Below are 13,877 nucleotides of genomic sequence, written 5' to 3' on the forward strand. Positions count from 1 at the left end.
GTTGATTGACGGCTGGAGGCTTATTAAAGAAATTAAACAATGCGATGAGTGGGTTCAAGTCCATTACCAAGCAGAGGAGGAGCATTAATAAATACGTGTTTAGTTTGTGTGGGTGACCAACTGCTTTGTGTGTGGGAGGTAAAGTGCATAATAGAGAACATAAATGGTATTAAATATCGACCAATTCGACCAGCTTGCCATGAATTGAGAATCCATCAATGCGTCGTCTGCATAAGGCGTTTATATACTTACTTATCTGCGAGACAACAGATGGATGAAATATCGTATGTACATATAGAGTAGAGAATTGTTCTTAGCATGGACCACTTATTAAAAAATATATCACCATTTTATCGTAGTTAGTGTTGCAAAATGCATACGTAATAGTATTTATGTAAATCGCCTTCACAAGATTAACCTCAATACATACACGTATTTTGTTGAATATCAGCTTATGGCACTGACCACGTCTTTGAGCCTTGGGTTCACGCTGAGGATTCTCTTAATTCATAGTCTGAAATGTTTATTGTGCAATATAAATTTGAAACCTACAGAGAATGATATAAGCGATCCCTCCGAATCTTGTTTGACGGTTCGACGAATTATGAGCAGACTTTATGCAGTACAGCAGCCGTTAATCGGAAATGCCCACTTATGAAGAACTTGACTCTATTTTTAAATTTAATTTTGTCCCTCACTTTAATAAAATACCATTTTGGATTCAAGTGTTATTTACGAACGGCAATAGGATCCCAAGCATCAAATATTGAATTGTGGTTCAAAAAGGGTTGTTGGACGCAGGAGGATGACGACAATGATGTTCCTCGTGTATGTATGGATGGGACAAGTTTGTACGTATGGTACCAGATTATTATTGAGCTGAACGCATGCAGCAGGAAAGCAAAGTTTGCTTATTGGGAAGGAGGAATCCATTATATTTCAACAATTTGCTGACAATTGTCGACTTTACATTGTTCCTTGGAGTGGGAGAAACTGGACTCAAACTCATCCCAAAGTCATCATCATCGAGAACAGCAGTCAACGAGAACTCGAACTGATTCAACTCAAGTGGCGAGTCAACACAAGGAGACCAGACTGACGACACGGAGACAATATCAAGTGTCATTTGTCTACTTTCATCATCATGTATTCTCTCTTTGTAGGAACAGTTTAGCTCAGAAGATGAGATGACACTGCTAACCGACGAGGGGAGAAACAAACTAGTTCTCCGAAAAATCGACAATGCAAAATTGTTATGATTTGTCATTCAAGCAATAATTGTTATTAAGCATTTATGTATACGAATGCTGTACAAACTATAAAAATACAAGAAAAATACATATAAATAAGTACGTATATCACTAATTAGATTAGATTTTATACAAACTGATTATCACTAAATGAATATTTATCTAAAAATGTGTATTCCTCGGTAACTCTTTCTATAAATTGTCGTGTTAGACTGGGGTCTGAAAATAAATTTTTGTCAGCCTTGCAACTAATCAACATGTTCCCATTAAAACAAATGGATGCAAATCCTAACGCTACGTTGTCATTGTGAAAATCAGTGGTGAACCGGAAGGCCGATATTTTTTTCCCAAAGACTAATTGATGATTGGTGGTGCCTGGGAAATTGCTCCAGAATGCTGAACCTGACGAGCAGCCGTTTTCTTTTCGAGTCAAACTAGCCAAAATTCCTGCAAACTGGAAAAGGAAGGAGTAAGCAACGGCCAATTCCGAATTCTTCTTTTGTTTGAAAATCCTTTCGATTTTCGAAAGACGGGTTAAAGGATTTGCCTCATTTACTGGAGTTGGAAATGGCAATAGTGTCCTATAATTTTGTAATATTGCAAATTAATTAATTACTAAATTATTTAAAATAAATATAATTTGGACTCTTACATCACATTTGTTAAATGTTTACTCTCCCCAAACTTCATACTCACAGGAAGAGCACATGGAACATGGAACTTTGCCGGAACTGGCCAATTTTTCTTAAGAAATGCATCACGAATGGCTGCACAGAATCCTGTAAAAATTACTGCACTCACACTCACTCCAAATTTTTTCGCAATTCGTTTCAGCGTTTCCAGCTCCACGGTATCAGCCTCGAAACCAAATGACTCGCCAGAAAACTTTTTAATTTTAAAGGCATTATTGTCCTTAGCGTTCCAATAGCTGATGCACAAATCTATCGGCGTTATTGTTAAGAATCGCAACCAAAACACACATTTTTGTTTAAATGTTCGGTGAAGAAAATGTGGTTTACTTGTCTTAACTTCTGTTTCATTAAAGTCCTTGAACACATTCAACAAACTGTAGCCATCTGCGACGCAATGGTGAATCCTGAAAATGGCCACAGATTTAGGTTCCGTATTAGTATCATGCCCATTGATAATTGTTGTGTAAGGATAGATGCACATCTCCCACAGCGGTTTGTTGGTGTCGAATTCTTTCTTCACAAGCTCATTTCTGATTTTTCTTACTTGAACCTCATCCACCAGGGATGATGAAGAAGTGTTTTCGTGAAATTTTAAGTGGTGATCAAGATTAAAATCTGAACAATCGCCCCAAAACCAAAACCCCATCCATCGACACAATTTCTGTCTCAGTTCAGGATATAGTCCAGAATTAAAGACGAGATTTAGCCTGGTAACAATCTCATCCTTGTTAAGACTCCCTTCGACTATTGCTGCAAGGACCAAGGTGCACCTCGGTTTGCTAAAGTTGTCTGATGTAAAAATGCTGCTGATTGGAGACAATATCCGAGAGTTTTTGGACAAAACGAATTTTGACGTTATACATGATATTAGTCTGATTAAATAGAGTGGAAAAACTACACATATTAATAAACAAGGGGTGAGGACAAGTGACAATGGGACAAGTAATAATTTTAATGGTAAATATGACATTTTTAGTATTGAGTTTCACAATTGAAAAAGCAATTGGAATATTTATTGCTTAATGCACTCTGATTGGAGAAGTGACTGAAGTCTGGCTGGAATGAACGAGCCTATAACAAAACCTTTGTTTCGTATTAAGTATTTAATATCCGTGTGGGAAATAATGCTGTAATTTAAACCGTGATAACATTGCATGGTACATGATATCTACATAAACAGGTTTTACTTTTATTCTTGAACCACTTCTTCTTCAACCTGCGTGTTAATTGAAAGTTGCACTAAAAATGTATATATGTAATTGAGAAGAAATTGACAGTAAGAATATGTGTTCCCTTCTTTTTAGTAACATTCATTTTGGATACGTAAGTAACTGAGTAATTAGTTAATTAGTTTAGTGATGGCTAATTTATGCAAACTAAATAAAAATATTCTGCAATTGCGGTAAATATGTAAAACTAGAATATTGAGCTAGTCCATTGCTTGTGTGTACATGGCCTACTAGTAGATGCACGGAGGGGGTGACATTGAAAATAAATATGTACGTATCCTTGTATTAGATACTTGCTCGTGGGAAAGTCTCATTCGCTCGTGTTTCATTTCTGCAATTTCCTCATTAAACAGAAACATGTAGGAATGTTCAAGTTCAAGTGAGTCATGGCTGCACTGTTTGTTTCGTAAGAGAGCTATACATTTACCTCGATATGTGTGACCAGATTTACTAAATTTAATAGGAATTTGAGCAAACTTCCTTGATTGATTGTAAATCTTTTTTTGTATTTCATTCCAATGAATGAATCTGAATCCATGTAATTGAATCATTAAATGAAAGCGTTGGTTGTTAATAATTCTTTAGGTAAGTGAGCGTAAGAATTTATATTAAACTAACAAAAGTATAAACTTGAATTCCATAATATGCGTTATAATGCGATGTTGAGGACCAAATTGGGTGGAATAAGTCACACATTGGATGGATAGTGGATGGGTGTAGATATTCAGGAGGTGACGATGGGAAGAGGGGGATGTCATCTCATATTGCTGTTCCATTCAAAATGATTATGCACTCTCATGGTGGTAATAATAACGTCGAAGCCCCGATTGTCACCCTTCTTCATTCCTCTCCAGTCAAGTCTATCCTTTTCTCACTCGACAAAATAAATGTTTCGATTAACCAACTGTTGTAGTGCGTGCAGTCAGCATTTATATAATGACGATGAGGCGAGTGACAAAAAACAGGACAAAGGAGGGGAAGGGGATAAAAATAAGCTAACAAGGACGACAGATGAAATGACAGGGCAGGAGAGACAACCATCTTGTTTCCCTTCGCTGTTGCTGGCTAGAAGGACTATTTATAGTACATTCAACACCACTGCAAATGTTTAATTTGTCATAAAGTATGCTTCCTCTGGTGCTCATTTGCCTAAAATAATACGTAATTAACAGATCAAGATTGCCCTAAAAATACCTACATACGTACAATATGCGTGTGCAAATAAAAAATCTACGGATTGAAAATTACTTCATGGAGATTATTCACGTCATACGTACTTACATAAAAAACGAGATTATGATTATCCTGAATCGAAAGATTATCAAAATTGATAAGCCAGCGAGGTGAAAAAATTGAGAAAGAACCGGAGGTGACAGACGGTAAAACAAAGCAAACTATTATTTATGTATCTGCCACCTTCTCACCTGCATCTTCTGGTTCTTTCACTATTACAACCTTCCTTATTACTTACATGTCAGTCATGTCTGCTCCATAATGTGAATTACTTATTTTCTGATTGCAAACATACACAGTGGGTTGATCTTATCTGGTTGGTAAACTTGCCATGTTTTTGTTAAGTGCTACATAGTTTGATGAATATCAGAATATCTACAAGCAGTAATGCATAAAATCGTCAAGTCAGTACAATTTTGGAAGCTCCCAACACATGCACATATGAAAATCATCCAAAAAACTGTGTTTAAAATACTCCAGTTTACATTTTAAATAAACAAAGTTCACTTGTCCTGTCCTGATGACATGGACAGCTAGATAGATGCGCGTTCTGTTTATTCTGATGCCGAGCGGCAGATGAGAAGAAGAAAAAACAAATTATGGCAAGATTTCATCTGGATAAGATGTTACATTTCCCAAGCTGGCCGACGCTTACTCTAGAAATGAAGTGAAATGTCACGGTCGCTTCTTGTCTAGTCTCAAGTAATAACAGATTTTGTACTAAATTACACCACTTGGTTGCAGGAATTGAAGAACAACCGCCTCTGTTTTGACCATGTCAACAAAAACCACACAGGTTAAATAAGTAAATGGCTATTAAGTGGGGCCACCACAAAATCAAGCGAGACACTTGGCCAGACAAAAAGAACAAAAGAGAATTTTCTGGCCCATTGGTTCCAAGAACTTATTTACCACCATCGCAGAAAGCTCAGATATTTATCTTCTCCCTATTTCGTTAAGTACGAGACTTATTTTGCCATGTTATTTAGCTGACGGTGAATATGGTGATATGGAACAAAGTAGAAAATATTAGACAACAAATGCATACATACATCACAACCAAAAGGTGTTTGATTCACACATTGCTCCGAGAAGTCGTTACGAGTATGCATATGCACGATAACAAGCAGTTATGGATTAATTGAAACATGAAATATGATGACGAGTATGAAACAATAAGAGGATTGCAGAGATGCGGATGAACAATGGATCAAATATCCGTCTTAGTTTGACTGACAATGTTATTATTACTTTATAACCAAGTTGATGAGATTTGTGTTTAATTGAGTTTAAGCATACGAAACAAGACTCGTTGTCTTCGAATGTGAGTGAGCGATGTAATCCAAAAATAACAGTTGCTTATGGGACTATTAGTTGATGATAATAAGGCAGATTGATGGGTGATTAACTAACATGTCAAGAACAAAAATAATAAATATGCAGATACGTACGTATTGCGATAAGACAATAAGAAGCATCTTTGTATCTTGGCCGTGGATATTATCAAGTTATAAATATACATACATATGTACGTGCTACACAATCGAACTTTTATCTCATATGATTTTTGATACCATATTACAAAGCTACCCTACATATGGAAATATTGCTTTTAATTTTGAATTACACCGGAACTTCATAGTCTGTGATCGCCGTAACGGACCCACAAACAATTCTACACAATGTCACGTATGCATCGTGGTTGTGCAATATTCTATTCTCTATTTCTTCTCTATTGAGCAAGGAACCTTGGGTTATCATCTCACTACAATTCATTTGGGACAAATTGGGTCTATATTACTGCTAGTGATGAGAATTAATCAAATTATAAGAAAGCGTCATTCCCTGAATTGAAATTCGACTCTTTCTTTTGTGTTGGTAATCACTATTATCAACGACACGACAACATAACCAGCGTGTAAATAAGTAACGGAGGTTATTTGAGATTCTCATAACCCAAACCAAACCTTACCTCAAAACTGGCGTACGTGATAATATGGGTCAATCTCACACTCAACCAGACTCAACCTCACAGTCTCGCCTCACCTGGGCTCGCTATTCTTGATAAATATAAGAATGCACTTCATTTCATTTCCGATTACAATGTTTCAATTCAAGAATGTGGTTAACCCCAAAAGGCGTATCCCTTAATTTTTCATTTAAAATTTTTCCCATTCATGTGGAGTGCAGAGACCGGGTGCCCAGATAACGTAACTTCGATATGACACAACCCATGAAAACCAAAGGAACCAAAGGACCTTGTATTTACAGATATATCTCTTTTTAACACAATTGCATTGCATAAACTACTGATACTGGGGTCAATATACACATATGTATATATTCCTTGTTCTCAAGAGCTAAATTGTCACTGATAGATAATGGATCGAAATAATACTTCATCTAAGGAAGATGTGGTAAAAATATGTAATCAAAGTCTGTTTTATACTGATGTCGGTATAACCCGACTTTTAAAACATAATTTTTAACTCGCGCTACAATGTAAGAAGTGCAAACGTATGAAGAATTTGTTTATGAAGAGTTAACTGTGTGGGTATCAAAAAGATCGTGAGTTGAACATGGTTTGCGCATTCATTGTTAGATAATTACAGTCTACATATATTTGTCGGGAGAATAAATACAATCATTTATTATAAGTTCCCACACTTTAAACTTTATAAAATCAGTATTGACAACACCCTGATCTTGGAGTTCGAGATTCTAATCCTAATGATTTATACATCGCAACAAGCGTTCGAACTCAAATCTATTTTGGCATTGTATAAGTATGCACCCTGATTTGAAAAAAATGTTCTCCAGTACTTATATAATATCCAGCATTTATTACTGAAGTTAATATTCCTCTATTAATAAGAAAGGAAAAACGTTAAATAAAGTTAGTACACTATTTACGAAAGTTTTTGTTTCAAAACTTTTTTGTAATTTTGTCACATTCCCTTGAATTTAAGGGTATGTCGGTACCGTACACTCCTTTATTTTAACAGAAACGAGAGGAGGATAAGATAAGGTACAGCATACACGAGTTTTCTCACTTTGGTTTGGTCCTGCTACTGTCTCTTTAGATGATTCTACGGACACTAGAGTCAATCCTTGTCAATAACAAAAGGGTTTAATGTGATTTTTGATTATGGCAAAAAAAGTTGTCCTGTCGTGTCTTCCCCTTTTGTCTACGTTCTTTATTGTGATGTGAACGTGCACATGATTTAACTTGTGTGTGTTTGAGAATAAGTGAGCAGTTGAGTACCATATAAAGTTGGTGAGCACATTGAAAAGAGAAGACGCTTGTTGAGGTGGAGAAGTCCAGCAAAAAGCTCTTTTGAGAGATGACACGTCATAAAATGGACTACGACGAGAAAGTGTCACATTATGTCAATTGTACGCCAAGATGAGACAAGAGATAGTCCAACTCAAACCCAATTCCCATATATTTCATCTCACTCGCCTTTACTCGCTGCAATATTCGCCAGCTTCGACGGAATTCAAATCTACGAACATGATAAAGCGAGATCTGGCCATGGGAGTGAAACAGCAACGCAACACAATCCACCCAAGTAGGATGATGATGATATGCATTATCGTCGTCGACAATCCAAATATCAAAACTGTCACCATTTCGAAGGAAAAGACTACGTAGCATCAGTCGAATACGTGCATGAAAAGAATTGACCGTGGATACAACTTCTTCACTGCCTCCTCTCTCTCTCTCTCTCTCTCCTATCATCATTGTAATCATAATCATCTCAACAACTTGTGACGCCTTTTGAACCAACTAACCAGCTCAGAATATAAAATATCCCGTTCAATGCCAGCTCTCCCTCGTCATCTGATCATAATCACGTATCCTTTTTAATGATAGGACACGATCAAAGAGAAAGACACCATCAGACAATGGCTTATAGTCGAGTCATCGACTATGGATAGGGTGACATTTTATACAAGTATCGTCAACCAACGAGCAGGCAGACGCCTATCTCTAAATCATCACAATCTCGGATGGACTTGTTGCAAAAAAGTAAAGCATAGAATAAAATAGTAAACCACATTTACATACAAAGTTCTACTTGACTAAAGAGGAGCTCCTCATAAGGAACTTTCTCTTTAAAATTGAACAACAGTTGCATCTAATGCACGGTGTGGAATTATAAGCCCACTGAATCATTATTATAATCTTGTCCTATTATTTCATGCCTCAATTATTTATTGTCTCAATTGCTGACTCATCGTGTATAACACAACAACAATGAAAATGAACTAAAAATAGGAACAACTTGTGAACCATGCGACAAATGACAATTGTCAAACAAAGGGAACGAAATAAAGTCGAAATAAATTTTCACAGCCATTCGTCTCTCCTCCTCCTCCTCCTCTTAGCCAGACTTCCCACTTTCCATACAATTTGTGATGTCACAGTCTCATTCTCTGGACAGTGTCAAAGTTAAGCATCATTCTGTTTAATCATCCAACCCAATTCAAACAAAAAATATCTCATCTGCCAGTCTATAGCTCAATTGAAAAGCAACCATATTGCGACTTTGACTCCACATGCATTTCCATCATTCTCACTCGCTACTGACTCTGAGGAGTGATCCTGAGTGATCCGGCTCGTTGATTTTTAGAGTGCGACTTGATCATGAATGTAAATACTATAGTATTTACATTCATGGACTTGATGATTGTTCTGCCTATTTTGGAATATATTTACACAGAAAGGAATATTCGATCTGACTATCACATGATTTATTACACAATGAAATGTTGTGCAACTTATTTTCATGTAGCCAGATTTGCTTATTATTGTTCCAATAAGCTTGTCGTTGCAGCCGTATGCAATCAGCCATGTCAGTTTTCTAGAATATTACTGCGGTGTTGGCGTCTGCTCCTTTATATATTCTAATTTATTTTAGGATACATGAAAAATTTATGTTGATATTATTTTCCTTCCGGATAAAGCGAATCTAGGGAAAAGACGTAAAGATAAGTATACAAATCTTTCTTAGTAGTTACGTGTACGAAGAAACCCACACTTGATTTTGCTATGTAGATGTTGCAGGCTGATGTCTGCCCAAAATTTACATCCTCCAATTCGGGGAGAACTTGGTAATTTGATGCGAGAGTTGTCAGATGACAAAATATTGTGGTGAGAAAGCTCATGCTGTGACATGGTGCATATGGGTTTTGAGTGAATGGATTTTCCGTTTGGTCTGGAAATTGAAAGTGGAAGGATCCGTTGAACGGAACGCATTGGTTGCTGATACTTGAGCAGAATTGAGAATACTTGTATTTCCTGCATGTCTGACTGACTACTTTATATCGCACTGGCGACGAGATAGTCTTTCTCTGGCTGTTCGGATTGAATAACATGCTCCCTCTCTTTCCATGAAGAGGTACGAATGTTGCTTATCATCACTACTATTATTATAAAGGCAAGGTAAATTTTAAAAATGTATGACAAACTTATCGATACTATAAAATTGTGCACTGTAAAATTGTGGGTCGTGTTAACAATTTATGCAACAATGCTTACCTTAAGTCTACTTTCTCCTTTAGATGCACAAGTATACATAAATGTGTGAGAAGTAGAAATTTGTATTAGAAAACCGACGCCGTTATTCAATTTCGGTATTGTGCCCAGTGGGAGGAAAATCATCATAGCGTATTCATCAATATCGAATATCGGAAGAAGAAAGGCGTATGTGTGTATTATTCTCTTGTGTTTATCCCGTAATCCGAAGCAGCAACAAAGGGAAAATGCCCGAGAGAGAGTTTTGTTAGTCGTGCTATACAAAACCGAGATTTCGGTGTTGATTCCTTCCACCCTCTCCGACGAGTCAGTCATCACCATACAAAAAGAGTTGCGTGAATGGATGGATTGGACACTTGATCGACACAACTAACTGACACGAACTAAGTAAACTTTTGTTATGGAAATCATCATGAGGGTGCTCCAACTAAGCATATATTGCATTAGACGACTACTACTCTTTCCGATTGAAAATCCAATTCCTACTTTGCTGTAGGCCATTATCCCACATTATTATTTCCTCTAGTATTTATGACGGCTGGGTGAGTGAGATTCGCCCTCATGCACGTACATACATATACCAAATGCATACACGTAGCCCTGGAAAGGTACAATTTGAGACTGTCCTACATATTTCTTGAAGAAATCACAACCTGGATAACGTTTTTCCTATTATTAAATGTTGCGCTTTGTGGCACAAAACAATTGTAATACATTTTTACATTCATTAAAAAACTGTCATTTTCACAAAAAAAAAGTTGAAGTATACAACGGCAAGAACTTTACAACTTTTAATACTCGGCTGTCACTTAAATTTGATTGAGGTTGTAGCGTTGCTTGAATTTGTGGTAATGATTTTTTTCGTGGATTTCAAAATAGAGCGAACATCCTTTTTAATTTGATTCGCTACTGTTCTAGCAGCAGGCCCGGCAGTAAGAACATTGACATGAATGGAATGATTGCATGTTCATGAGGCTGATTTGATGACCTGTTAGCACTAACAAGACATTTCCTAATTGTCTTCATTTGTCTAACTTGGGGGTTCATTTATCAGAAAGTGACAGCTACAAAACCTCAGTTTGGTGGTGATGATGATGATGATGTATCGTTAAAAGAACTTTTATTTTAATATCTCAACATTTGATGTTGATGGCTGTGGCAAATCTTTCATCTAGCGAAGATGACAAATTGCATATTGTGAAATAACGAAATGATTTTAATTTCCAATAATAAGAGCGATTGCATTTGACTTGGCCATAAATAGGTTTGAAGCATAAAATATCTGTTCCTCGTGGCATAAGATTTTTACAAAGTAGTTTCTGAATTTAGCTTTTCCTGCATATTTGCCTTTCAGAAAAAAGACGCCCTCAGAGCTGTAATTTAATTATTCCTCATCCTCAGAGTCGATATTTTCAAGATAAAATGTGCCCGACTCAAGAGAAATTCATAATCAAATTTTCATTATCGAAGGAAATGTAAACAAATGATGTCTCATGGAAGAGCCTTTGCCAACCTAATAGATGCTGAATAATGATCGCATAATTATTTTCATAAAAATAATGCGATTTAGGAAATATAATTACAATTAGAGCATCATATTTAGCTGCAAATGTGAAACTACATCCATTAAAAAGCCCATCTGTTCTGTAGCAGTTTGTGCTCAAATAACTGGTCTATCTACATATGTACGTTTGCCAAAAAGGAACCATTTCCCCACAGAATTTAATTATTGTCAATAATCCCCCAGTTTAAATAAATCACGTCTCAATGAAGTTAGTGTTTAATGAATGTAGATTTATAATTGCAATCCAACATTGACGAAGGCAGCTCGAACGACGTGTACAGAAATGAAACTCAGTCCTGATTAGTGTATCTTAAAATGAAAAGAGAAAGTGAAGCAGCAACGAGCGGATGGATTTTAATCTGAGGTGGAATAATCAGGCCTCAGAATAATTACTTGGCCACATTCTCCTCGTTTATCCATCTAGAACCTAAAATCGTACCATCATCACGTCACATCGCACCCACCTCGACCATAAGCAGACGAGATTACCCAGAAATAAACGTACGCCCAATCTTCCTCATTATCTAATCTTGCAGTCTATCAGGAGCAATGGTAACGATCACGATGGCATACGTGGTGTAGAATATGAGATTATCATGAACATTGACATGAACATTGAACAATGTCTAATAAAAGGTGATCGCTATGCTAAAGGGAACCCACTCATACATAAAAATATCTAATATACTACTATTGAATTCAGTATTCAGCGTGGTTGGAGAGATCTGAAATTTTAGGGTGTATTGATGAGTCCACAAATTGTGATATAGTATGTAATAGATAATAGATGGTATATTTATATAAATATGTGTAGTGTTTAATTTTGGTTGTACAGTTTTCAATAGTTGTAATGATACTTAATTGCTGTAATTATTGCAATAAACTGAGAAAATGTAGGACAATGGAGTTTATTAGGTATACTTAAAGTTTATTTCGCTCTATTCCACCTAAACTTTTTCAAACAAAAAACATGCGTATCTCTGTAAGAAAGCACTGCCTTTTTGGTATGGGAATTGTAAAAGATATTTTATGAAAATTAGAGCCATCCCAATTCTAACCTAAACTTTCTAAAAAAAATGGCAGGAAATGAATTTGAAAATGGATCTGAATCCCTAATCCGTGAAGTATCCCAACGTCGGATCGATGTGGTATATTGGACGAGCGTGGTCCGGGAGTTGGGGTTTGTGAGGGCAACGATAGATACTTTCACTGACAACTCACCCGGGTGGATAGCCGATACTCGATACCCGGGTTTCCTGTCTCTCTGTGCAATCCACACAACACAGAAGAGGGTCTCTCCCTCCCGATGAAGACGGAGGAGGAAGGTTTCCGCTTGCAGGGCTTCCTCGGAGTTGCTACTGGAGGTGGGCTTGAGAAAGGGCATGTGCTTGTTGGCGGAGAGAGAGGCGGAGAGAGTTGTGGGCCAACCACACCACCACTTACATCTCACCGACACCCAGATATTCGTTACATATCCTCATACATTACCTCGTCCACTGACACTTGGATATCCTATCCATTATCAAAGTATCAACTGCTGCAGAACAAAACCACTGGTGGTGGGCAGGATCTTCGGCGCTCTTGGCGTTGGGCGCATAGTCCCCACAGTTCGGCGTAGATGGAGTCACGACCACTTTTTCGATGTCAACTGGAATTCAAACAAAAAGGAATGATACCGAACCGAGACGTCGACATGCATTTCACCGATTTTATACTTTTACACCAACCGTGTGCAGAATGGATCTTAACAATGGAGCGAAATGCCCCATCCATATTATGTACATATTAGCGTACACAAATACATATTGTTGGAGTATAATAATTTACGCCATTGAAAATAGCTGCCTCCTTTTCTTGGTCACTCTGATTCACATCTTTGGTCACATTGACATCATTTTACAATCTATTCATATCTATTCAAATAACAATCTATTCATTTGAATTGATACATACATATGTATGTGAATATAACATTTATTTTTCGTTAATTTCTTACTACTTATGTATTAGCAAATGATTATTGTTTATTGTCATTGTTTGTTGCTCATTTAGGGCATCGGATTTGCATGTGCAAGCGATTCACAATTTGAATTTTACATTAAACATAAGCGTCGCTATTGAACAATATGGACCTTGACAAATCTCGAGTGAAACTCTTCGTACTTTGAATGGATAAAAATTCCCGTTCCTGGAGAAAGTATCTGAATTAGATTTGTTGGCAGGCAGTTGGTGGCGATGGTGGTGGTGGAAAAATATTCCCAGAAAGAGAAAGAAGCGAAGGTTCATTTGCAAATCAAGTTAGAGAATTGATCTTTCCCTTCCAAATCCTTTGACTAGACGATGGTGAAAGAACTTTGCTTTGTTCCG

The 13,877-nt window shown here is 36.8% G+C and overlaps 1 protein-coding gene across 1 annotated transcript; it reads right to left on the bottom strand.

Annotated features, from left to right (window-relative positions):
* Nucleotides 1–1,277: 1,277 nt before the first annotated feature.
* Nucleotides 1,278–3,367, bottom strand: LOC118434702. The gene is made up of 2 exons (XM_035848814.1): nt 1,903–3,367; nt 1,278–1,831 (listed from the first exon to the last, which is right to left on the bottom strand). Exons 1-2 carry the CDS (start codon nt 2,910–2,912, stop codon nt 1,378–1,380), a joined length of 1,464 nt encoding a protein of 487 aa, XP_035704707.1. The 5' UTR covers nt 2,913–3,367; the 3' UTR covers nt 1,278–1,377.
* Between the last annotated feature and the right edge of the window lie 10,510 nt (nt 3,368–13,877).

This window comes from Folsomia candida, unplaced genomic scaffold (assembly GCF_002217175.1).
Source record: "Folsomia candida strain VU population unplaced genomic scaffold, ASM221717v1 Fcan01_Sc002, whole genome shotgun sequence".
Lineage (NCBI taxonomy): Eukaryota > Metazoa > Arthropoda > Collembola > Entomobryomorpha > Isotomidae > Folsomia > Folsomia candida.